At 37.0% G+C, this 27892-nt stretch overlaps 1 protein-coding gene across 6 annotated transcripts; it reads left to right on the top strand.

The window, feature by feature from the left end:
* The first annotated feature begins 79 nt into the window (after positions 1-79).
* On the top strand, positions 80-27595 carry LOC101436615 (NXPE family member 4-like). 6 transcript variants are annotated; one of them, XM_071212338.1, is made up of 8 exons: positions 6603-6762; positions 8012-8039; positions 9382-9423; positions 9719-9827; positions 20872-21605; positions 22065-22126; positions 23996-24202; positions 25650-27595. In XM_071212338.1, exons 3-8 carry the CDS (start codon positions 9413-9415, stop codon positions 26183-26185), a joined length of 1659 nt encoding a protein of 552 aa, XP_071068439.1. In that variant the 5' UTR covers positions 6603-6762; positions 8012-8039; positions 9382-9412; the 3' UTR covers positions 26186-27595. The 6 variants fall into 6 exon arrangements, with proteins under 6 accessions (XP_058145091.1, XP_058145092.1, XP_071068439.1 ...); XM_071212340.1 differs by lacking the exon at positions 9382-9423; XM_058289109.2 differs by lacking the exons at positions 6603-6762; positions 8012-8039; positions 9382-9423 and adding an exon at positions 86-175.
* Positions 27596-27892: the final 297 nt, after the last annotated feature.

Genomic DNA, 27892 nt, shown 5'->3' with positions numbered 1-27892 from the left:
TTATGCCCCAAGTTAATAATAAACGAGAACAAGAATTACAGACTGATGGGGGGGGGGGGGCGCGAATAAAGCAAAATCCATTCACAGACGAAGAACACCACCACAAGAGCCAGTTCAGAACTCAAAGATATTTTTCAAACTACCAGGTGGGAAAGAAAGAAAGACATTAAAACAGGTGAGTAAGCAAAACCCTGGAGACACTGTTACTCTCTATGTCTAATCTTGTCTGTGTTCACTGAGGAAGTGAAAAAAAAAAAAACTAAGGAAACTAAATTAGAAAGACTGTGTCTTCTCTCAAATAAGAGAAAAAGAAGACAAGGAGGAGCAGTCAGAAGAAAGAGTGGGAAATAAGAAGTGATAATGAGAAAAACAAATCGCCTCTTGTCCTGACATGGAAGGCTGGTTTTGACTGTGACATGACCTGAAGAGAAAATACCTTTCTAATAGTCAACGTACACAGCACCTAATACCCTGTGGGGACAGTCATATGGATGCATCTATAGTCACTCAGCCTAATGTCTAGTTGAAGAAAGGGAGACTTGAGCCCAAAATACCTGTTTATAGCCCATGATAGTCTTGGTCTTGTTTCATGTGAGATATTGGAGACATTATCTGGGTGGGAGATATATAAATATCCCACAGGAAATTAGACTATAGGGGAGATAATGTGGTCTAGAGTTGCTCTGGAAAGGTTTCTGTAGAGAAGGGTCCTAGGTTGGGGGCTGATTAGCTAGAGTTTGTAGAGGTGCTGAAGGCAAGCCGTCCCAGGTGTAGGCAGGGTGGTCATAAACAAAGACAGAAATTCAGGAAGATTTTCTTTTTCTTTGTATATGTGTGTACCCTTGTTTATATTGTGTGTGCATATTTAAATTACATAAATAATGATGTGATAAGAATTTGTGATGTTATTACTTTCTTTACTTTGTACTGTTTCAAGAACCCTCCATGTTATATGTAAACCAAACAGTTGCCTCTAATTGCTCTAGAGCACCTTACAGTACATATCACTGTTTCCCTAACATTTCAGAGTAATACATGGTAAAGTCTAAGTCCCCACAACTACACACACAAATATACAAACAAATGAAATAAAATGTTGTACATGAGAGTTTATGTTCCTGACTAAGAAGTTCTCTGTGATAGATCCAAATTGGGCTGTTTGAACTTAAGGGTATGGGTATACCTAATTACCAAAACCACTGCTTCCACACTGCTTTTAAAAATGATTATATTAATTTGTACTCTCACCAACAGTATAATAGCGCAATTTTTTAAAAAGGCAATATAAATTATGACCCTGTTGGATTAACTCAACAATGGTAGAGTGGTTTAGCTTTAGAAAATTTATTATTGTAATTCACTACATTTTCAGTAAAAGGGAGAAAAATCATATAATTACCCCAAAGAACCTGAAAAAGCCTTTGACAATAATTCAACATCCATTAATAATTTGAAAAAACATTTAGCAAATTGTCAACAGAAGAGAACATTCTTAATCCAATAGAAGGCACAAGAAACAGCTAATACCAGTTACATTGAACCACCTACATTTGATCAAACATGGTGAATATTGAAATTAATACTGGGAATTAGACAAAGGTATCCAAATAGATACTTCTAATCATTTTTGTACTGAATGTGTGCTCATATAAAAATAATATAAAAATAAATCACTTGTATTTCTGTAAGCCAGCCACAAGCATTTATAAAGTAGGATTAAAATGATACTATATATATAGTATATACATATATGCATATATATGTATGCACACACTCATGTAATTTCTGCTTCTAAAAATAACAGACTAACTTGTATTAGACTAAATCTTTTGAGAACAACTAGAAAACTAGATAAATTATTTTTTAAAAATTTGTTTGAAGCATAAGAGAGCTCCCAAGGTCTTGAGGTCTTGAGAAGCCCAGATCCAGAATGAAAATAAGAGAAGAAAAGAGAAGAGCAAAGAGTAATTAGGGAAATAAAAGGAAATGGAATAACATCTTCAAAGCTTTGTCCAAAATAAAACAAAACAAAAACCTGTGGATATAGAATTAAATACCAGCAACTGCATCCCTCAAAACTGAAAAGAAATAATACATAATTTTAAGAATTTATTACTAGAAGATTTTGACATGCAGAGATACTAATGCTAGGTCTTCAGGCAAAAGAAAAATACTCCCAAATGACAGGATGGAAATGCAAAAAAGGAGTTAAAAGCAATTAAAAAGGAAATTGAATGTGCAACTCTAAATGAGTATGTATTACACAAAATGATAGTAATAATATAGCATGATGTTTTAAATATTTATAGAATTAAAAAACAACATTAATAGCAACAAAAAAATGAGGGTTTCAGATGTGAATTGTGTTATTGCTTTCCAAGGTCCTTCAGTTTGTAGGAATTACTAAAAGTACCCATTTGCATTAGACTTCATTAAATCAAAGATGCATATTGAAATTTCTAAAGTACTGTAGACAAATATATAACTGATAAGCTAACAGAGTGAAAAAATGAAATATTTTATTAACAAAAAAGAGTCAAAGGATGAAAGAAAATGGAATAGAAAACAGGTGGGAAAAATAAAAACCAAGTGATAAGTTAAAATTACACAGATATATCAATAATAATATTAAATGTAAGTAGACTAGAGTCCCAGTTACTATACTATAATAGCAGGAAGGTTATAGGGACTTTCTTGTAAATGAGAGTATTGAACTCTGGAACAAAATACTAAAAAACAATTGTCCCAAAAATTTTTCAAAAAACAATTATTTGAAAACACTAGAGAATGGAAGAAAAAAAAAAAACCTGGCAGAAACTGGAGGGGATATGAATTCAAAGAAGGGAATCATCCAGGGTGAGAGCGACACATTAGTGGCTTTTCCCCTATGGACATGCCCTAGTCTATACTGTACAGGGCACCTAAACCCAAGCAGAAACCTGTGGGCAGATGGCACATGGACATCATATGAAGAGTCCAAGACAGTGAGAGAGGCTGGAAACTAAGTTGGGAAATCTCAGGAAAGAGAGAAGCTCAGAGAGAAAAGCCCCAATATCAGAGTATAAACTATTCTGAAATTCTTGACTGACCTCTGAACTATGCGTGCACAGTTGAGACTCTGAGGACCCTAGCCGGAAACAACAGTCTGAAATAGTCAAGCAGGGATTTCATCTCTTGTTCATGTCAACTTGGAAATTACAAACTGACTTGTAAAGCAACAAAAGCATTTATGAGAGGTCTCAGAATTACAATTCAGGGAACACACAATCAGGTAGGAACCCAAACTTGCTTGGGGTTTCCAAGCAAGAGTCTTTAAGGAAAGAGCTGTTTGGAAAGAATTTGAATTGGTGGATATTGGGGTTGAGGGGATGGCTTTCCAAATGTCCTTCAAGTTAGACAGTTGAATGAGCTTTATATCTTGCAGTTATTTCATGGCATCCAGATGTCCCAGACACATTGCTGCTTGTGGTTTTGCAGACCTTGGCAGTTTGTGAGATCTGGGTGAGAAGGTCATAAGAATAATCTCCCGAATGGCCTCCTAATTCCATTTTAAATCTCCTCACCATAGCTATGAACTCCATTTTGTTTTATCTCTTTTCTCACTCATGGCAGTGGAGAGAGTATGTGGTCTGAGTCCCAGTAAGGTAAAAGACTTTGGTAAAAACCTTGGACTTTCCAAAGACTCACCCTAAAATATATAAAACCCAGCCTCCACACATTCAAAATGAGAGATAAATTACATTCATGAATTGGAAGGCACCATGTTAAGAGAGCAATTCTCTCCAAATTTATCTACAGACTTAAAAGAAATAAATTCTGGCAGCCTTTTTCTGTACATGTGTAAAAAAAAAAAAGTTAAACATTTACTACAGTCCACCCAGTCATGTCAGTCTCAGGTATTTACCTAAGAGAAATGAAACTATTTGTTTGTCCAAAGAACTACAATCAAAGCAGTCCTATTCTCAATAGCTCCAAATTGGAAACAAACTAAATGTTCATCAACTGATGAATCGATAAAAATATGATGATATACCCATACATATCCATAGATAAACCAACTGAGTATCCCACAACTCAGGAATGAAAAGGAACAACATACTGATACATGCAACAACATAAATGAATCCTCAGAAGCGTTACACTGAGTGAAAACAGCCAGACATGAAAGAGTACATTCTACATGATTTCATTTATATGAAACTCTACAAAACAAATCTAATCTATAGTGCCAGATGACAGATCAATGGTCGTCTGGGGCTAGAAGTGAGGGTGGTGCAGGAATATAAAATTGGCTGGGAAAAAGAACAAGGGAACTTTGTCAGGTAATGGAAATTATGCTATATGTTGATTGCTATAGTTACAAGGTGTATACATTTTCAACCCTCATAAAACTGCACGTTTATAAGGCCTGTATTCTTATGCTATGTAAATTATACTTCACTAAAGTTAATTTTTAAAAACTTACTGCAGCTATTCCTAGGCAGCAGTTCCACATGATCTGAAATAGGCAGTGGTGGTGATCTTAGGAAAAGGACCACATAGTCAAGAGATATTGAATAGGTAGATAAAGGTAGGCTGTACTGCAGGTGGAAGGAAGAAAGGGAGGGAGCGTGGCTAAAATGTAAGGATTTCAAACAAAATAGTGGATTATTTCTTTCTCATGTAAATGTCCAGGGAAAGGCTTGCCCCTTGAGTTTGCCCAGGAAGTCAGGCATCACTGAAGCTCTGACATCTTCTACCAGTGGTCTTTACCTGGGTATATGGACCCTCAAATGGAACTACGGATAGAATTAAGGAGGTCTTTGTACTTGGATGACAAAAAACCACACCTCTGATTTCACTGATCTCTAAATGAAACTTTACAATCCCGACAGTAATAGGAGAACCTGTGGCTTAGTCACCAATTGAAATTGCAAGTATTTTCATATCATTATACAATTATGGCCAAAAACTCGAAGTATTATTCACATTGCTGAAATTATCATAAATATTTGACTTGCCACTAAATCATGTTATTTAGTGTGCTAGTCAAGAATTGCTATATCACAAATTAAGTTTTTTAAAATAGGGATAATATCAATTCAACATAATTGTTTTAGTTATCAATCTATTGAAATATTAATTAATTAATCAATTGGTTATATTTAAAAATATCATTTGGAGAAGAGCTCTAAAGACTTCTCCAAACTGTCAAAGGGGTCCACATTACAAAAATGTTTTAAGACCGCCTTGCTTTAGCATATTGTCATCTTCTCCATGACTAAAGCTTGGCTGCTGCCATATCTAGTTTTAAGTAGGTAGGAAGAAGAAAGTTGGCATGGAGGAGGTATACTTTTGCCTTAAGAAAAGGTCAGACAGCAGGAAATATCACCTCTGTTTACATTCCATTTCCAAGGACTCAGTCCCATGGCCAAAAATAATGGAGACCGAGAAGCATTATGTAACAGGGCTACCATGAGCTGAGCTACATTTCTGTCACTACTGATGAAAGGGACAGCTTACAGTCTCTACACATTGAAGCAATAGTGTCTGAGAATGACTGGATATGAGTATAAGGCAGACATGGCCAGGTTTCTGATTGGTGGTACCATTCAAAAAAGATAGAGGAAGGAAGAGAGAGAGGACATATTGAAGAAGGGAAAATAATCCACTTGGACAAGTACAATTCAAGAATCCTGTGACCATGAGTATACTAATAAACCTGCTCCCCAAGAAACATAAATAAATAAAACTGAGGCAGGTTAGTTTAGGGAATGAGAAGACGAAGCTAAAACCTGGCAGAAAAACATGGCTGTGAAACTTGTGGCCATGGAATTCCACCTGGAAATACCCTGAGAGAAATACCTCCCAAGAAGGCTGCTGGAAGAAGCCCACGAGAAGCCCCATTTGGAACAAGATTTTGTCCGGAATCAAGGAAAAGCCTCAGACATTCTCAAGGAGTCTTATCATTGTGCGCCCCCCCCCCCCACAATGATGGTGGGGTAATCAATCAAAAGTGCAAACAGCTGGGACCACTCCCCCAAACATTAACAAGGGGAAGAATAATTAATGGTTTAAAAAGCAAGTGCAGAGGGAAGTGGCTGTGGCTCAATCAGTTGGGTTCCCATCTACCATATGGGAGACCTGGGGTTTGCGTCCCAGGGCCTCCTTGTGAAGGCAAAGCTGGCTTGTGTGCAGCAGAGAGCTGAGGGCCTGTGCACCACAGAGAGCTTGTGCAGCAAAATGGCCCAATTAAAGGGAGACAAGCAGATACAGAGAAAACGTGCAGCAATGGACACAGAGAAGAGACATCAAAAGAAAAGGAACAAACCACAAGGCAGGAAATAAATAAATAAATAAAATCGTTTTCAAAAAAAGCAAGTGCAGAGGCTAAATAACTGCTTCTCTGCCTGAACCAGCTCACAAGTACACCTGCGAATCAATAATATCCCATTTCTATTCTCTTCTCTCATGTCCTTAGTAAACTACTGGCTTAACTAAACCAGTGTGTTCTTAAATTCTTTTATATAGTATAGCCAAGAACCTAGAGGAAATCTGGCAACAAAACCTGTTAGGAGTGTTTGCTGGTTACCATAAGGTAAACAGACACATGGTGGCTGATTTCAAGCCACCAACAGGACGTTACTGAAATGGAACTTAGGAAGAGCTGTGCGCAGCTTATGCGCTTTCATAAGCTGGCGTGAGTTGGCTCCAGCACACCTCGGCCTGTGAGGATTTCCAAGTGGAGATGTGCTAAAGACATTTGAATATACAGAGCTGAAGGTAAGGCATAGAATCTGGGTGAGACTGATTTCAGAGTCAATAATATTATCTGGTGACAAGGGTCTAAGAAGAATTCTGATTTGGAGTTCTTTTTAATTTAGGCAAATGTGATTGAGAATAAGGATTGCAAGTAGAAAACAGCTACAGAACAATTATGGTGCCTCCAAAGAAATTATTCTCTAGGTATACAGAGGATGGGATTATTTCCTTTCTAAGACCTTGACATCAGTAAAATACCTTCTTTGATAGAATCATACTAGTCACCCTTAGATGAGTCAACTCTAGCCAAGATTGGTTCTGCGCCAGTAAAAGCATTAGACCAGGGACATAAGCAATAGAAGCAGCTGTTTTCCAGGAGCGAGACTGGTGGTACACATACTTGTGGAGGGGCTTGCCTCAACAGGTGACCGTGGGAACAGAGGGTCAAGGCACAACAGAAACTTTCAGCAAATGATCCCTTTATAGAACAGAGCGAAGAGTCCAGGAAGGGCAAATCACCTTGTCACTTACATGGAAGAAATCCCATCACGGCTGCTTAGCGTGTGTTTGTGACTTCCCCAGAGAAAGAGGTGGGGTAGGTGAGTTCTGGGAGAAGGCCACGTAACAGATGTCTGTTTCCCCAACACTATTTGTAATTCACAGTGGTTGGGTTCAGTCTGAGGTGACTGCACACAGAGGAAATCTCCTTTAGGATGTCCATCAGTTAAGGAAGGAACACTCAAGTCGATGGATACAGCACAGTGCACATGTTATATAACAAAAATATGTATCATGGACTAGGGGAGCACAGAGGAATAAACGATTAACTACAACTATTGGTATCAGGCACACATTCAAATGATGCACAGGAATTTTCCCATTTCCAGGTTTCTCAGGGAGCACGGGTTAGTGCGGGAGGCGAAGTGGAGGAAGAGGCGAGGACTTCTGGCGGAACAGTACAGCTAAGGCCTCGGGGCAGGGGAGAAGAAGGTTGGTTCCGAGAGCAGCAAGACTTTGGCCCTCTACTACAGGACGCTAATGCTACATAAATGTTCATTTAATTAATTTTATCAGTTCTCTTTACTCCAGTCTACTCCTTGGTACCTGACACATATTGAGTAACTATTAAATTTTCAAGTAAATCAATAGACAGGATAATCTTGAAAGTCTATAAAAGGAGGCTGAAAGCCTAAGATTCATGAAAATACAGTCATAATCATATTTTCTTTTTAAATATTGCTGAAACTTATCTAAATCGATTACTTTCTAGGTAAGGAAAAAGGACCAAACCAGATACTGTAAGTCACATGTTATAAAATTCACTTAAAAATCAGAAAACCTGGGTCACTCTCCTAGTGGGGATGGGGAGCAGGGAATTCAGAGTAAGCCCTTGACTCTACTTCCTTGCCCTATTTAACATGCTATTTGTATATTCTGGGCCAGTAGTTTAATTGGTCTAAAAAACAGGACTCTTATTTGAAATTCATTCCACAAATACTGTGCTTGTGCAGCACTGTGCTAGGTCCTGAGAACACAACACCAAGTGGGATACAATATTCCAATTCTTTAGTAATTGACAGTCTTTTGGCAGTCATAAAGTAAACAGAGCAGCAGGTGTGGCTGAAGTGTTAAGTCCCTGCTTCCATTTGGAGGTCCCAGTTTGGTTCCCGGTGCCTCCTTAAAAAAAAAAAAAAAAACACACAAGCGACCAAATGAAAACTCAAGGGAGCCAATGTCGGTCAGTAGTTGAATACCAGCTTCCCAATGTTGAAGTACACAAGTTCAATCCCTGGCCCTGATACCAGAAAGAAGAAGAAGAGAGAGAGAAAGAGAGAGAGAGCAAGAGAGAGAGATTGCATCACAGCTCACAGCGTGTAAACCCAGATCAGAGCTGGGTCCTGTTCCATTCTCTTGCTTGCATGCACACAAACCCTATTATTACCCCACACCAGTCTGGACCCTGAACTCAACAAGTTCCCTACACTGTGAACTCATGATTTAGACTCAAGGTTATCACTTAGTAGGACATGCAGCTGTGTCCTACATCGAGCTGAAAACACTTTCATCTTGGACTCCCCAAAAGATAAATAGATGTAAGCTGACCCTTTGTTCTCTAGATTTTTTTTCAAGTGCAGCCCCTGTTTCTGCTCTACACCAACCAGACTCAAAACATACAACCTCGTTGGACTCCACCAAAACTTACTCACCCAAAAGCATTTCACACAATCTGTTCTCCAACAACTCTTGATTTAATGGTAAAGGACAGAGAGGAGAGGCTTTACATCTTGCACCCCCAAACTGTGCTATTTAAAATGATGCAATCTTAGTTCTGTTCTCCATGTCATACTAATGTGGACCTGGTGGGGAGCGCTTCTCTCTCGCCCTCTTCCCCCACCACTACCTCTTCCTCTCTCATTCCTTCTGTGTTTCCTCATACACTACTTAGTGTTGTTGGATAATCTCCTCTTTAGTAGACAGAGTAATTCCGTTCTCAAGTTCTACTTCCAAATTTTGAACTTGGTGCTCAGTCAAACAAAAGCTTTCCCCCACCACCCAGTTAACAGGGCCACTTTCTTTAAGGGCATTTCACAGATTATCTTTTGTAACTTAATCGTATTCTTGCTTATTCTTCCCCAAAAGACATTCTGATGGAGTATTTTTCCTGCTTCTCATGCAACTGTGGTAAGTGATATGACTGAGAAAATAGGGAGCACAGTGAAAGAGCACATGAGGCATCTGACACCTCTCCTTCAGGGTTATGGAAAGAGAAAGCAACCAGCCCTCCACACGTGGATACAGAATAGTCAGTAGGTGGGCAAACAAGATGGCCGTGGGTTGCTAATGGGAGGGAAAGAGGAGAGCAGTTCACAAGAGAAGAGCATCCCAGCAGCAAATCACAAGATAAAAGTAAAAGACAAGGTGAACACAAAGGGATTCACCTCTCACGTGATGCCCTCTCTCGTGTCGTCTCTCCTAGGACACTCATCATGTTCTCAAATATGACGCTTCGAAAAATTCTGGTGATGTTGATGTCTTTATTGGTGGTCGCCTGGGTCTATTTTATCATTTATCCGGAATCCACAGGGGTAAGAATAGTTTTCTCCCACCTGACTCAAAGCCCCTATATGAGTGACCTGTCTCAAGTGGGTCCCAGCCAGGCAATCCTTTCCCTGCTTTCTGACTCTTACCCTGCTCGGCCTTGTCTCGTTCTCTACCTAATTTCTCAGAAAACTGTGGGCACTGGCTGTCTCCATTTCCTCACTTCCCATTCATCCTGAGTCCATTCTTATCAGGATCTACCTCCAACATACCCCCAAATGGCCGTTTTTAGGCCAGCACTAAATCCAAGTGCATATATAATTTGACCACATAATCTAGTCTGTCTTTATTTTGTATATTTTCTCTTGTGTCACACAAAAGTTATTTTTAATTCCTCAATTGCCCTTATTGTTTCTGGATGTCAAATCATAATTAGAAGTTTTTCCTACTCTGAGGTCAAGTTGACTTCACCCACACAGTCTTATTTTTTTGCATGTGTTATTCCATTGTCCATATTTAAATATATGATCCATTTGGAATTGATCCTGTTTAATGAGGTAGGAAGCTAATTTCGCCTTTTACCATAAGGCTGTCCAGTTATCTCAATTCCCCCTGATTTCAGTGCTGTCTCTATCACAATCTTAATTTGCATATACGATGAGATCTATTTCTGATTTTCTATTCTGTCCCGCTGTCTTTTTAATTCATATGTCAATACCACACTATTTCAATTATAGAGACTTTACAGGTAAGTTTTAATATCTAGGAGGGCTAACCACTACCACATCTACCACCCCTGCTTTCATTTTTTATATCCCCAAGGTGTTCTTGGCTAGTTTTTCTTATTTTTTTCCTCCAAATGAAGTTTATAATTGACCTGTTCAGCTCCAGAAAATATTGATGATACCTTACTGTAATTGTATTAAATGTGTAACTTACCACAGGAAGAAACAGCATCTTTATGATAAGTTTTTCTACTCAAGAACATGTTTTCCTTTCCATTTGTGCAATTCCAATTTTGTTTCCTTCAGCACTACTTTGTGAATCTTCCTCATGTAAACCCTGAAAACTTCATAACTTCATGTTAAAGATATCCTTAAGTATTTTATTGTCATTTTCTGTCATACATGGGGTCATCTACTATATCCTCACTCTGGATTTTGTAGAGAGATCTATATATATACACGAAGTCTCTTCACATTTATGCATTAATTTTTTAACCTGTTCTTTCACTAAATTCTTTCATTTTTTGTAGTCATTTTCCATTGATGCACTGGGGTTTTCTGTATATCTATAACTAGTCGATCTGAAAAACAGAGATTATTTAAGTCCTTTTCTTTCCAATTCTTATATCTTGAATTGCTCTCTCTTGTCCAACTTAATTAGCGAATACTGCCTAGCCAATGTTAAACAGCAGTAGAATTGTGGGCATCCTTCTCTTGTTCCTGACCTTAGTAGGAGAGTATCTATTCTTCCCCCTTAAGTAAGATGCTGGCTTTTGTGCTAAACTATATGTGAAGAGTGTATCCATACATTTCTTTTTGTTAAAAACACATGAATCAGTGCTAATTTTGTCAAAGTCCTTTTCTGTATTTATGGAGATAATCACATACTTTTCTCATTAGTTGTATTAATATGATGGATTATATTAAAGATTTGCTAAAACTGAAGCAAGTTTGCATTCCTAGAACAAAACTCACTGGGTCATGATATATACTTTTTCTAATTTTCATTTAGATTCTGTTTACTTACATTTCATTTAAGATTTGGGCATCAATATTTATAAATGAGATCAATCCATCATTTTCTTTTTAAGTACAATTTATCAGGTTTTAAGAAATACATTATACTTACTTTCAATCTAAAATTGTTTAAGAAAAATTGGGATTGACTGATCTTTAAAGTTCAGCAGAATTTTCTGTGAAGTCATCTGGCTGGTGATTTCTATGGGAGTGCTCTTTTACATTTTTCTCTAAATATTTTCCTATGATAATCATCTATTTAGATTCTGTCTCTACTTAGGTCAATTTTGGAACCTTGTGTTTTCTTAATTATTCTTTTTATCTGGAGTGTCAAATGAGTTATGCATTTTATCTACACTTTCAAATGCTTAAAATTGTGAAAAATAGTTTCTTGGGGCTTAACCTTCTCCCTTTTTTGATGTTTTCCTCTTATGATTTCTAATTTTGCATATTTATGTATTTTTCCATTTGTATTGATTAGGTTAGCTGGTGCCTTACCTATTTTAGTTTTTTGTTTCTTCTACCATTTTCCTGTTTTTTAAGGAGTTAATTTTGCTTTTACCTTTATATCAGTTCCTCCATCGGCTTTTTAAAATTTACTTTGATTTCCTTTTACAACTGTTTTAGTTAGGTGTTTTATTGATTAATATGCTTTATTGATTCTTACTGATATTAGTACTTAGTGCTATAAATTTTCATCTGATAATTGTTTAGCTGTATTTCATGGATTCTGTTATACCTTGTTTTAATTATGGTTAATTTTGGTTATTTTTGCATTATTCTTCTTGACTCAAGAGGTTAGAAACTATTTTTTTAATTTTCAAGCAAAACGGTATTTGTTTTTATCATATTTTTATGAAATTTATATAAAATATTTGCATTATAATCAAATAAAGCTGCTTCTATTATTTCTATTCTTTAATATTTATTGAGGTTTTCTATGTGACTTGCAAAGGTTTCATATGTTCTTAAAATGAGGGAGTATTCGCTATTACTAGAATTCAGAATTCAGTGTATATGCATAAGATTTGCTTTACTTGCTGTGCGTTTAGGTCTTCCATAACCTTATTAAGTTTTGTCCACTTGATATGTCTTAGATATGGTGCATATTAAACACACATATCACTTGTGGGAATTTTCCTATGTCTCCTTGAATCTCCTAGAGTTTCTGCTTTGTAAATGTATTGCTACCTTGGGTGCATAAATATTAATCACTTGTGAATTATCACCTGCAGCACATAAAATGTCCTTCTTTATCCTTTAATACATTGTCTGAATGCTACCTTGTCAAATACCAAGATTGCAACCACTGCTTTCTTTCCTTTCTTTTTCTTAATTGGCATATACTTAATATATTATTGCCCAACCTCTAAATTTTTTAAGACTTAATAAACTTTTTATTTTAGAATACTTGCTGATTTTTTAAAACTTTTCTAAAGTATTACATAGCTCCTCTATACCCTACACCCAGTTAGTCCTCTTTTTAACATTGCAGTGGTACATTTGTCATAAATAATGAACCATATTGATATGTTACTACTGTTGGAGACCATACTTTATTTTGATTTCCTTAATTTTTACCTAAAGTCCTTTTTCTGTTTCAAAATCCCATTCAGGATACCACATTACATTTAGCTGTCATGTCTTCTTAGGCTTCTCTAGATGGTGACAATTTTTCAGATTTTCTTTGTTGCAGATGACCTTTACAATGTTGAGGAGTACTGGTCAGATATTTTGTAGAATGTCTCTCCACTTTCATTTGTCTGATATTTTTCTCACGGTTAGATAGAGGTTACTGGTTTTCAGACAGAAGCCTTCAGAGGTAAAGTGCCACTCCCATCACATCTATCAAGAGTCCATGCCAGCATCATGACTCATCACAGATGGTACCGACCTTATGCCCCTGGATGAGATAATGCCAATCATGTATACACACTGTAAGACTTTATCAAATATTTGTTGTGCCCACATTTTGTCTCAACCTGTAGCTTGTCTTTTCATTCTCCTACCAGTGCCTGTCGCAGGGTACTTTTTAATATTAACAAACTTCAACTTATCATTTTCTCTTTCATGGATTGTGCTTTTGTTATTTTTCTAAAAACTTATTACCATGACCAATATTACGTAGATTTTCTCCTATATTTATTTATAGATGTTTTATAGTTTTAGATTTCACATTTAGGTGTGCATCTATTTCAAGTTAAACTTTGTGTAAAGTGTGAGGTCTGTATCTAGGTTCATTTTTTTGCATATGGATGTCCAATTTTTCCAGCACCATTTGTTGATGAGACTATCATTTTTCCATTGATTGTCTTTGTACCTTTATCAAAAATCAGTTTACTATATTTGTGTGAGTTGATTTCTGGGGCCTCTACTCTCTTCCATTGATCAATGTGTCCACTCTTTTGCCAATACCACACTGTCTTGATAATGGTAGCTTTATAGTAAGTCTTGAAATCAGGTAACATAAATCCCCAAACTTTTTTCTCCTTTTTCAAAATTGAGTTGGCTACTCTAGGACCTTTGCCTTTCCATAGAAAATTTAGATTCAGTTTGTCAATATCTATGAAGAAGTTTGCTGGGATTTTGATTGACAATGTGTTGAAATGATCGATGACGTTGGAAAGAATTGGCATCTTAACACTACTGAGCCTTCCAATTCATGAATATGAGTTATCTCACCCTTTATTTAACCCTTTTTTTATTTCTTTCATCAGTGTTTTTGAGTTTTCCATATACAGATCCTGTACATGTTTTATTAGATGTATACCCAAGTACTTCACTTTTTTGGGGGGGCTGGGGGGCGGGTGCTATTATAAATGGTAATTTTTAAATTTCAAATGCCAGTTGCTCATTGTTGGTATATAAATAATCAATTGGCTTTTGTGTATTGACCTTGTAGACTGCTACCTTGCTATAGCCACTATTAGTTCCAGGAGTTTTTTTGTGCATTCTTCAGGGTTGTCTACATAGGCAATCATGTCATCTGAAAACAATGACAGTTTTGTTTCTTGCTTTCTAATCTGTGTACCTTTATTTCTTTCCCTTGTCTTATTGCACTAGCAAAGACTTCAAGTTCAATGTTGAATAGGAGTGGTAAGAGAGGACATCTTTGCTTTATTCCCAATCTTAGAGAGAAAGCATTGATCTCTCATATTAAGTAGTATCCTTTTATTGTTTTAAAATTTCTGATTCAGTGCTTTAAGTAAGTCTCTTGTATAAAGAATAGTTTTGAATTTTGCTTTGTTAACCAATCAGAAAACATTTTAACTGTTTATATAAACCCGTTATTGAAACTGATAAATGTTTGATGTCAGTTTGAACATATTATTTTATGTTATAATCATATACATCCATGTTTTTTATACTTTATTTGATTTGGTCTATCTTTGAGTTCTTTTTCTCTGCTATTTAGGAAAGTTTACATCTTTGTTCTATTACTCCTCCTTTTTATCTTGATTAAATTCTATTGGTTCCCTATAATGAACAATAAATTAGCCTGTAATCTCTTTAATTTCTTTTTCCCCAAAACCTCCCTCTTCTTTAACACGTGACATAAAGTAATATCTTCTCACTCCAGTTAATAACTATAAAGTAATTAGCAACCTAATTCTTCTTTCTGTCTCTCTCCCCATTTTGATAGTTGTACTATATCTACATTCTCACAGACCACAGCTATAGCATGTTATACTCTATTCCTTAAAAGCATCATTTAGATGTATTTCCTTATGTAAATAAATATTTAATTCACACCACAAATCATTAGATCAAAGTTTCCAGTCATTAAGTTGTTTGAAGCCCGTTCTGTTTAGTAGAATCCTTCAGAAGGACTCAGGACAAAATAGACCTTGAGTTCTTATATATGCATAAGAATTTGCCTGTGGATCTTATAACAGAAGATCAGTTTGTCTCATTATAAAATTTCCGGCTCATATCTGACTTCCTTAAAAACTTCGCTACACTGACTTCCAGCATAAAGTTTTGAGGTTGAAAAGTAGAGAAAATAAGATTTAAGGAAAAAGGTATATAAGAATAAAATGATATGCTACCTAAGGAACAATTTACAAGGAAGATACAATATTCATGAATTTAGAGGTCCCTATAAACTAAAACCTAACATACAAAAGCAAACACAGTCATAATTACAAGCTAAAATTGTGGGAAGTTTTATTATACCTCTATCGGAAACTTACAATGAAGCAGAGCTAAAATTAGTAAATATATATGAGGTCTGAACATAAATGATAGGATTGATCTAATAGCTAAACTTTGGGAAGTGGAAAGTCAGTTTAGCATAGTGGGTTAAGAAATACGTTTTTTATTTTAGATATTATTTTGTTCTGTTCTATTTGATTCCTTTTTAAAATAATTTTTTCTTTATTTTTAAAGGAGCTTTAGATTACATAAATGCTACATCAAAAATATAGGGATTTCCAAATACCCCACCCCTTCCCCCTTCCCTACTTTCTGTTAACTGTGTCTTTCATTAATGTGTTACATTTGCTATAATTGATGAATGCATATCATTTGGTTCTTTTTCTATTTTCTGTATCTCTGCTGAAATCTTATCTTATCCATTCATTACCACATATTTTCCTTTTTCCCTTTGAGCATTGTTACAATAGCTTTAAAGTCCTTGTTTGATAATTCCAACATCTAGGTGTCTCACGCATACTTGGCTGCAACTCAAATATTACTTGAGTTCTTTTAGCTTTAAATGCAAACTGATTTGTATCTACCACACAGTATGCTTCAGGGGTCAGCTAGAGATATGAGCAGAGTTCATAATCAGAATTCGGCACGTGCCTTTCTCTAGCTCTCTCCTTTCTGGGGCAACACTCTCTTTCCAGTGCCTAGGTTGACATAGGCTCTATTCTCAGCTTCTTTAAGGCCAGAAAAAAAATGGTGAATTTCTATTGGTGTTTTAGCTACTCTCTGATTCTCCCATGGCCTTCACTTGAGTGAACACAGCAAATAGGAAACTCACCTCTTAATGGCTGCTTCTTCCAAGTTTCATCTCCCCTCCAAATGTGCTTATTTTCGTTCACTATTCATAGACTTTAGGTAGTTGGGTTTTTTGTTTTTTGGGGGGGGTTGGAGGGGGGGACAGATTTTGCTCATAGTAGATAGTTATTATTCAAAGGAGAAGCAGTCTGTTAAAAGCTACTTGGCCGTACCTGCAGCAGAACTCATTTTTGTTTTACTTTATTATTTTTCACAATTATTCCCCATCCTTCTATCTTTCTCTTTTCCAATAGGCACCCACTCCATAGTATTTAATGCTCCTAATATTCCAATTGTCATGCAACACATATATTTGGGTTTATGTGTGGCCTTGAAAGATGTATAATGCCATATTAGTATGTATATTTTTTTAAAAAGATTTATTTTATTTATTTATTCTCCCACCCCTTGTGGCTTGTTTTGTTGTCTGTTCTCTGTGTCCATTCATTGCACATTTTTCTGTGTCTGCTTGTCTCCCTTGGTTGCATCATCTTGCTGCATTAGTTCTCCACAGCGCATGGGTCGTCAGCTCTCTGCGGTGCACAGGCCAGTTTGCCTTCACAAGGAGGGCTCCCCATATGGTAGACAGGAACCAAACTGACTGAGCCACAGCCGCTTCCTGTATTTATTTTTTAATATGATTTTATTAGAGAGGTTGTGAACTTACAAAACAATCATGCACACGTGTGGAATTCCCATACAACACCCCTCTACGAATACACTGCATTGTTGTGGAGCAGTTGTCACAGATTATAAAATAATATCATCAGATTATTACCACTATGATCTATAGCTTACATTTAGTATATTTTTTCCATACCCCCTATTATTAACACAGTACATCTTTGGCACTGATGCAAGAACAATTCATTTTGTAAATTAAAAGAAATACATTAAAAATACAATTCATGTATTTAATTTACAAAATTGTTTCTTACTTTTTTCATTCAAAATTGATTTCTGAGATCTAATCATGTTGTTATACCTAAATCTAATTCATAATGTGATAGCAGCATGCATTCTGTTATGTGCATATACCAGAGTAACTTATCCATTCTCCTAGTAAATTGTAGCCATCCCTTTCCTAATGCACTCAATTATGGGATAAACCTTTTTATACATATTTCCTTGGTATATCTGGATGAGAGTTTCTCTGGAATATATACCCAGATTTCCCTTCATTGAATTTTCCATTTATATCCTTTGTACATTTTTCTAATGGATTAGTGACACTTTCATTTTTATTTTCAGTAGTAACTTTTATATTTTAGATAGTAATTCCTTACAAATTTTAGATGTTGCATTTATTTTTCCCAGTCTATCATGTATCTGTTAACCTTGGTTTGGTGCCCTTTATTAAGTAAAATTTTTTATTTTTAAATAATTGGATACATACACATTTTTCTTTATGTTTTATGTATTTGTGATCTTCCTGATCTGAGGCCATAAAGAAAATACATATTTATTGACATTGTACTCGTAGCTTTAATATTCATTAAGATTCATTAATTCATTTGGACCTTTCTATGTGGCATGTGGTAGGAATCTTTATTTTTTTCTATATAATGAGACAATTTTCCCAACACAATTTTCTAAACAGAATTTCTTGATTTGCGATGTTATCATTAACATATACTATATTGCCATATATAAACAGGTTTGTTTCTGGAGTGTCTATTCTCTTTGACTGGTCTCTGATTGATATTGTACTTGTACAATACTATTCTATTACTATAATTTATGAGAGTTAGTATTATTATTTTAAAGTTACTAGCTATTCACAGACTACTATCCTCCATAAAATTTTATACTCAGTTTACCAGGTTCCCTCTGCCTCTTGGGACTTTATTAGAAATACACAGAATTTTATAATATTTTAAAGGAGAATAAAAGATTTTTATAGTGTTAAACCCTCTAACATTTCAAAATGGCATAGCTCTTCATCATTCTGGTCTTTTTAAAATGTCCTTAAAGAGTTTTAAACTGCCTCCATAAAGGTTTTATGTATTTTTATTAGGCTAGTAACTGGATACTTTGCAGGTTTAGTTGTAATTGTGAAAAAGAGTCTGTTTTTCTCTTGTATTTTCCAGTCTATTATTACTGGCATAGAGGAATGCTATTGATTTTTGTAAGTTTATTTTGAATGGAGCTCTTTTCTTACTCTCTTAATGTTAATTATTTGCTAACTCCATTTGGTTTCTACATTGACAATCACAACACCTGCAAAAAGTGAAATAAAATAAAGAACATTCTTGTATTTGTGGTTAATAGTTCATGGAAGAAGAATGTCCTTCTATGAAGCAGAACAAATCTATGTCACTATTACAAGGTGATAAGAATATCATGATGCATGGGCAAAATATAATTAATGTAACTTACAGACTATAGTTAACAGCAATATTGTAATATTCCTGCACCAGTGTCAAAGAAGGTACTATGTCAATGCTAATGGCCAATAATAAGGGGGTATGTGTTTTGTTTTTGTTTTTGTTTTTGTTTTGGAGAAAGGAAAACGTTCAAAGGTACTGAGGTGATGACTGCACAACTCTGTGATGAAAGTGTGAGCCACTGCGTATGCATTTTGAATAGGCTGTATAAGTTATAGAATTGTATAACAATGTGAACCACGTGATAGAAGATGGACTGTGGTTAACAGTACAAACAGGAGAGTGTTCTCTCATGAATACAAAAGATGTACAATGCTAATACATGGTGTTAATAATAGGGGGTGTGTGGAAAAAATATACCAACAGTATACTCTGAAACATAGTTCGTGGTCATAGCCTGATGACGTTCTTTCATAATCTGTAACAAATGTTCCAGAACAATGTAAGGTGTCTTGGAGGGGTGATGTATGGGAATTCTGTACATTATGAATGATTGTTTAGTAAACTCACAATGACTTTAATAAATATATATTTTAAAATAACAATATAAAAAATAAAGAGACGCAAAAAAAAGAGTTTGTTCCTCCCCTTACAATTCTTGTACCTCTGATTTGTTTGTTTTTATTTTATTATCCAACTCTTTATAAAATTGTGTTAAACATTAGTTCATTTGGTGGTAGCTAACACCTTTCTCTTATTCCTGAATTTGAAAGGAAACTGCTTAAGATTCCCGTTTATTGAACTTCAATGAGAAATAAATGTTGAAATACGGGAAATGCTTTTTAGCAACTAAATTTTGTTGGTCCTGTAATTTTGTCTTCAATCCATTAAGATATAAATTACACTGAAAGATGTTTCTCTCTGGGGTCATCTTTGTAATCCTGAATTAACTCATTCACACCCGTGGCTAACGGTCAAGGTATGTTCTAAAACATGTGAGAGGCTGGCAATCACTGGTCTATGCCCTTGTTATCAAGTGGGCCTGATGGTAAGATTGCCTCTGAGACTTCAGAAAAACTATACCGCTGGGTGATACATTCAGTCATGAAGACTCAGCGGATCTGGAGTGAGGCCTAAGAATCCAAATTCTTAGAAGCTGGGCAGGTGCCCCTAACAATCAACAGGGTTTGGAAATCAATGATTTGAGTTTTTAAAAAGACACGTTTTAAGACTTCTCTAGCATTAACACTTTTAAGAAGTGACCTCTAAGGTTGTAGTGATTTCTAAATTAGAAGTTAACAGATGTTTAGGAGTGGTAACAAAAATGTGGAGGTGTGAGCAATCCAGGAAGAGGAAAAGTATTAGGAAAAAACAAGAATTGAGAGAAAGGAAGGACAGCTCCTGAAAATAAAAGTAGTCTCATTAAAACACTGAGTACAAAAGAGGGAGTGGCAGAACCTAGAGAGTTAAAAAGAGGCCACAGCATGAAATCAAGTTAAGGAGATGGACTTTACCCCAAAAGTAATGAGATGCCATCCAAGGGGGTTAAGCAGAGAGGAGACATGAATAAATTCATACTGTAGAAGGACTGATGGAGAGACAATGGAGGAAATTAACTGGAGAGGAAACAGGATGGAAGACAAAGTTTTCAAACTTGAGGAGACTATTATAATGCAGAGTATGAATATTGATGGCTTGACTTATGATATAATTGGGCAAGAAAATACTATTTGACATAGACCAAAGGGACCTAGAGATAGACTCAAAAGAACTTAGTGATGGCAGGCTGGCAGGCGCAAAGGAAGAGGAAGAGAAAATGCACCTGTATCAAGTTATTACTCATAAGTATCCTCTGAGTGATACAATTTGGATTCAATATTTAGCTACAGTATATTTAGGTAGAAACACAAGTTTTTACATTTTATACAAAATGGTCAGTGACTTTAAATAATATTTATGATGACACATAAACTAGGGCAGGTTCATTTCATAGCATGTCACATTCCTTGTCATTTCAGTTTTGGTCTGCCTTAAACTTACCCATCTTCTTGCAACACTGGAATACCTCCACGAGGTCCTCACACCCTAAAATACCAAATAATCCAACCAGGACACCAACAGAGACTGACCTGAGAATAAAGGAGATCACGCAGAAGCTAGACCAGCTGATCCCGCCCAGACCTTTCGCCCACCTCATCCTCACCACCAGTGCAGCGCACAGCAGAGCCTCCATCCTCAACCCCCGAGACCCCTACTGCAGGGGGGAGCAGCTCGACGTCCTGCTGGAGGTGAGGGACCACTTGGGACGCAGGAAGGACTACGGCGGGGATTTCCTCAGGGCCAGGATGTCTTCCCCAGCCCTGCAGGCAGGCGCTTCAGGAAAGGTGACAGACTTCAACAACGGCACCTACCTGGCCAGCTTCACTCTGTTCTGGGAGGGCCGGGTCTCTCTGTCTGTCCTGCTCATCCACCCCAGCGAAGGGGCGTCAGCCCTCTGGAGGGCGAGGAACCAAGGCTATGACAGGGTCATCTTCATGGGCCAGTTTGCCAACAGTACCTCCCAGGTCCTGTCTGAATGTGGCCTGGCCCTAAACACGAGCGCCGAGCTGTGCCAGTACCTGGACCCTCGAGACCAAGAAGCCTTCTACTGCGTGAGGCCGCAACACGTGCCCTGTGCTGCGCTGACCCACATGCACTCCAAGAACAAAGAAGTTTCATATCTTACCAAACAAGAGAGGAGCCTCTTTGAAAGGTAACTATTTCTGGAGACCAAGTGGGCAAATATGGTAATGATTTGACCTACATGTCCTATGAGTATACCAACTTTTGGACTCTTGTGAAGAGTCATTGGGAAATACCTGTAAGTTTGTTTGAGGACAGCAGTCCCCAAAATTTTGTGATATTTAACCCTTATTACTGAGACAAAATGTATACACAGAAGGAAAACTTTTAAAAGGATAAAAATGTATGAGCATGTTTGTGCTCTAATATATTCTTTCTGCATCTCAATAAATAACCTTGTACACCTGGATGTCTGTATCCCATATACTAGTAAGTAAAGAAATGGAAATTTACTAAATGGTCTTAAACTTTGGGCATAGTGGTCAACTTTTCAAGAAGAAATAACTAAAGCACTGGAAAATCTGGTTTCTTGTTTTTTCCTGGTCTTTTGGGCCACCTGCAGACTAATTTCTGTACTTGTTTACTTAAGGTCAAATGTGGGTGTAGAAATTATGGAAAACTTCAACACCATTAACGTCTCCACATGCAACAGTAAGTTCTCTTTGTGTCTGATGGGTTGTGCTTGGTAATGGACCTCCTCAAGGGGTTTCGCCTTTCTGCTGGGCTTGTTCACTATTATCAGTCCTACAGGCTCCAGGCCAATATAGCTTGCTAAGATAGACCAAGATACCAGTTATGTTAAGTGAGGGAACAGCTAGAACCACAAGAATATCTTTAATCTGTGTTACTGACTATGATTACCATCATCATTCTACGTATCAGGCAACAGATTATTTGCCCATCTAACCCAATATCATTCAAACATCAAAACTCTTCCCCAGTTCTTCGCCTAGTTTCCTACCTACCCACACCACCACTGTGCACATTACTGACTCCAACACCACTATCATCATTTCCTCACCATCCCTCCCCACCCCGTATCAACATCATCACCACTTCCCACATCACTGCTGGACCAAGAACCACTGATATTCTATTCGTGAACTATTGTGATTAGTAATCGAAGAAAATGTGGCATTGGTGTGGAGAAAGGGTCCATAGTGCCTGCTGGGGGTAGGGAGTGGGAAGAAGAGATGTGATGTGGGGGATTTTGTGGGGGTTGGAGTTGTCCTAGGTGGTGCTGCAGGGACAGTTACCGGACATTATATGTCCTCCCATGGCCCACTGGGTGGACTGTAGGAGAGTGTGGGCTATGATGTGGACCATTGACCATGAGGTGCAGTGGTGCTCAGAGATGTATTCACCAAATGCAATGAATGTCTCATGATGATTGAGGAGGTTGTTGTTATGGGGGGAGGAGTGGGGTGAGGGGAGTGGGAGGTATATGGGGGCCTCATATTTTTTGAATGTAACATTAAAAAAATAAACAAAGGCAAAAAATAAGTGAATTAATAGGATCCATTAAAAAATAAATAAAATAAAAAGAAACACGATCTAGAGGCTTCCAACCTGCCATCCAGGAGTGGTCATTAAAGTTTTTCCCTTAAAGACTTTGCCTCCTTTCAAACAGTTTTAACATACAAAATAGCATTTCCATACTTACATTTACTAATTTCTTTTCAATACCTTTGACTCCAAACAGCCTAGGAATTACCCACCTACACATGATTTAAGGCAAGATTTTTTTATGGCCCTTTTGTTTCAGCTCTAACAGCTTGCTAATCACTAATAACTGTATTCACACTTAACTATAAATATAAACCTAGTTGTAGAAATGGCATGTTTTCATAAAGAATACACAGGCACACTCATACCAATTGGAAAAATAGTAAACTTCCCTTCGTTTGTTTGACCAAGCTCCCCAAGGGCTCCTTGCCATTCTATCCACCTCAGCCCCTTAGAATCCCAGAATCCTCTTTAACCAGTGACTGCCTGGTTAACGCCGGGCACTTGTTGGACCTCCAAGACCCCACTTCAGCCAGCAGTCATATCCATGAGGATTGGCCAGTTCCCAAGCTGTTAATATATTTTCAATATCACCCTGCAGTTAACTGAGAGATTTAATTTGATGATGGTATATAAGTGTGGCAGTGTGACAAACTGAGAGTAGAGTGTGCTAAAATGATAAGGTAATTGGGCTTTCATTACTAAGCAAGAATTGATGACTTGACAACTAAATATTTTACATTTTACCCAGAAGGTCTTTTTGTTCTGGGAGAAAACATCTCTTCTTAGGATGAACCTTGATGGGAATTATATAGAAAATTCACTTTAGTGATTAATTTTACTGAAAAATAGCTATTGCATTAAGAGGATGCTTCAATAAGACCTTTTCTACCACTGCTACCATCCTTACCTCCCTATTAAGAGGTAATTTAAAAAGAAATAGGCTCTTGATAAATACTTGTGGATAATTTGATGTTTTAGAAGATCCTATCTTGCTTTTTTTTTTTTTTGCAGAACAAACAGTTCCAATTAAAAAGAAATGCAAGCTTGGAATGACATCCAAAATACCAAGTGGGCATGTGTGGAAGGACACCTGGATTCCCACATCCTGTAGTTTGATTCCAATTGAAATGAAAAATTGCCTGAGTGGAAAGTTCATATATCTAATGGGTGATTCCACGATCCGTCAGTGGATGGAATACTTCATGAAGAATGTCAACAGTATGCCTCAGTCTAAGCTATTATTCTCATCCTTTTCAGAAACTTTTTTTTTTTTTCATTTAAAGAGAAGAAAGAAATAAGGGGAAGTCCTCTTCTTTTTCATATTCTTTAATTGGAACTCACTAAAACTTTTCATAAGACATCATTATCTTTCTAAGAATGCATTTATCTGACTAAAAGGGAACAGAGGGTAGCAAAGTTTATCACAATCCTCTCGCCACAGAGTCCACATTTCAGTATTTACCCAGCAAGCTCAAAAATTATTGACACAGCTGAAGATAATTTAAAATTTACCAACCCTCTTCAGCTAAACTTTTAAGTTATGGTAAGGAAAAAACTGTTTCACAAATTGACAAAAGTTAGATTCTATGGCAAGCATATGTTTTATAGAAGAGAACTGTAGTTGGAAGCAGGATGAAGAAAATAGCCCTACCATTTTCATCCTCCCTCTCCTGTTCCTCCCATATTCAAGGCTTTCAAATGTAGCCCTTTAATTCTAAGAGGGTATGTGTTAGAAAACATCATTAATCCTTTCCTAAACATTTTCCTCAGAGGTTCTAACTACAGATAAGCTGCACTTGATATTTCGATGAGAGTCTAATTAGTACAATGAAAAATAGAAGGGCCTGCTTTTATGCTATTCATACTATGCTTGTTTTCAGAAGTGTTAACATCTGGTAGATTATTTTCACAAGAATTGGGAAGAACTTCAAGTTAAAGTGTTGGTTCTGTCACTTACTAGATGTGTAGTGTTGGGCAGATCATTTCCTTTCTTGGTTCTCTGTTCTATAACATGCCGATGATACAATACAGTATTATACTATAGTACAAGATAGTAATATGTATATATGTAAAGTATATCTGTGTGTGTGTATGTATGGAGCTTTGAGAGGCTCCTCAGATAAATTTGTAAACTGTAAAGTACTTCACAAGAGTAGTAATACCATTATTATTTTAGGTGATGTACTGAGTACCATTCCAGGCATAAGAGAAGGAAATGCAGAAGTATAGAATGTAATCCCACCCAAAAGGGGATTTAGAGAGTAGTTGGGGAAATAGGCTTACTTGTTTTGCTGAACATAAAGAGTATCAATTAGTACAGTTATCCCCAAAAGTGCTTAGTCTACATTTAGGAAAATGTACAAAAATAATACCTATAAAACTGACTTCGTTGTCAGGTATTGAAGTTACCTGAATAGCTCATCATCCCCAGCCTACCTGACTCTATATGGTTCTACAAGGGAGGATTCATAATCTCTTACAGTTGTATATCAATTTTTAATTTTTCAAAGAACTTTCAAAACTATTCCCTCATTTAAACCTACAATAAATCAGACATGATTAACTTATTCAATATAAGCACCAAACCTTCTCCTCTATCTTCATGACCAGTCAATCTTTGTAACTCTATTCTCCTTTCATTTTGGGGTTGCACATCCATCATCAGCACTGAAGTCAGTGGATCTGCATGAATCTGGAAAACTTCGACACCAACTTGCTGTGGACTTGGATAGGAATATCAACATCCAGTGGCAAAAGCATGGCTATCCCTTGATTGGATCACTGACCTATTCAGTCAAAGAGATTGAGTACATCACCCGAGTCATTGACAGAACTGCAGGGGAAAAAAATACCATCATTGTTATTTCTCTGGGCCAGCATTTCAGACCCTTTCCCATCGATGTTTTCATCCGAAGGGCCCTCAATGTCCACAAAGCTGTCCAACGTCTTCTTCTGAGAAGTCCAGATACTGTGGTTATCATCAAGGCAGAAAACACCAGGGAGATGTACAGTGATGCAGAGAGATTTAGTGACTTCCATGGGTATATTCAAAATCTCATCATGAAGGACATTTTCCACGATCTTAACGTGGGCATCATCGATGCCTGGGACATGACAATTGCACATGGCACAAATGCTGTGCACCCACCTCAATCTGTTGTCAGAAATCAGATAAATACACTGGTAAACTACATTTGCTAGATAATGCACATCTCTGCAAATCATTCACTTAATTAAAACTGTTTATTGTGTTTACTAGCATGTCAGATGTGGAGTTTGGCTCTGAACTCCCAGTTAGCATTAGGGGATAATCTGATCCATGAGCCACTAAATCAGCCAAATCAGTTATTTCTAATCTGAGCTTCTACTTAAAAATGAAAATATTTATGAAAAAGATTGTTCCTTCTTGACCAGAGCCATGCATCTCCACACAAATGGGAAATTAAACAATTTAAGTTAAACACTCTGCACTCTGATGCACAGAAAGTCACAGCAATAAAGAAATTGCAAGATAAATACTTGGAAAAAGCAGTCCCATTTCCTTACTTTTTACCACTAAATCTAAACTCAAGATCATTTCCAAGTGAAGAGAGGTGGAGCCTTGTGAGGCCATTCTCCAGAGTCCACAGGCTGGAGGTGGGGATAGGGGCTTCAGAGTTCCAGGCAAGGCCACCTGGGTCCTGGAATGCTCTGACTCTTCTCTCCTTATAGAAGCTCAACTGCTAAGAGCTAATCTGATCCTATAGCACTTATCCTTCAAGAATGTAGGATAACACAAGCGAAAAGTACATTGCACCAGAAGTTGGGGGGAGCTAGGCTTTATTCCTCCTCTGTGAGCAATTTTAAGACTTTGGATAAGTCACGTTAGCAAACTGCCTCAGCTTCCCAAATGAAGTGATCGGTGGAAGATTGTTGACTTTCAAACCTTGCTCCATGCAACTCTGGATGCCTTAGGTAGGACTTGAGATACTGACTTGGGGCACAGGAGTGAAAATCAGTGCCTTATGGACAGGGTATACGTGCCCCTACCACACCTTCATTCAGAATATCAGCCACTTTCCCTTATCTGTATACTGGACTTCTGGGTAAATTTTAATTTAATTTAATTTAATTTTAAAGAATTATATTTTCAAATGGTATAAACATTTTGCAATTATTTCCTGAAAGTCCCACCCGCCCCTCAGTCACATCCAGGCTGTGCACCTGATGGGGAGGTTTAGCCTCATCACTTCCCGGGCTGTGATTTTCACTCCTGTGCCCCAAGTCAGTATCTCAAGTCCTACCTAAGGCCCATCAAAGCGCTCTTCCTCCACATAGTGATTGGTCCTAGGAGAATTATTTGGAGGTTTTTTTTTTTCCTTTCTGTCATTTCATATAAATTATGAGAAGAAGTAGTTCTTTCTCATTCCCAGATCTTAAACACTAAAGCCCATGTACGGTTTAAACTTCTAGAGACTATCTTTGCTGGAGTATGAAGAGGATCAGCCTAAAGGTGAATCCAAGAAAAGAGGACAGTGGAGCCTAGGGACTTGGAGATAAAGTTTGATTACATTATTTGAACTGCTAGATTTAGCCTTACCTAAAGCTAGATCAACACCTAAGACTTCCCATGCATACAAGTCTTTAAGTTTCCTTTTGCTTTAGTTGATAGATTTGGACTACAACTGAAAAAAGGCTTGAATAATGACCTAAAGTCACTTTTATCTTAGCTCTGTGTAGTAATAAAAAAGAGTGAGAGATTACAGATGCAGTTGTGAAAGTCATTACCGATCATAGGGAATTAGCAGAATTAAGCAGTCACAGGACTTATGGTTGATCCTGATAAGAAATGAGGTATCAACCATACCAAATATTGATATGGGAAATATTTTGAATAATTATATTTCTGTCAATCTTTTGCTGCGAATC

This window comes from Dasypus novemcinctus, chromosome 27, assembly GCF_030445035.2.
Source record: "Dasypus novemcinctus isolate mDasNov1 chromosome 27, mDasNov1.1.hap2, whole genome shotgun sequence".
Taxonomy (NCBI): Eukaryota; Metazoa; Chordata; class Mammalia; order Cingulata; family Dasypodidae; genus Dasypus; species Dasypus novemcinctus.
The sequence above is the reverse complement of the archived record's forward strand: the minus strand, read 5'-3'. Positions and strand labels throughout refer to the sequence as shown.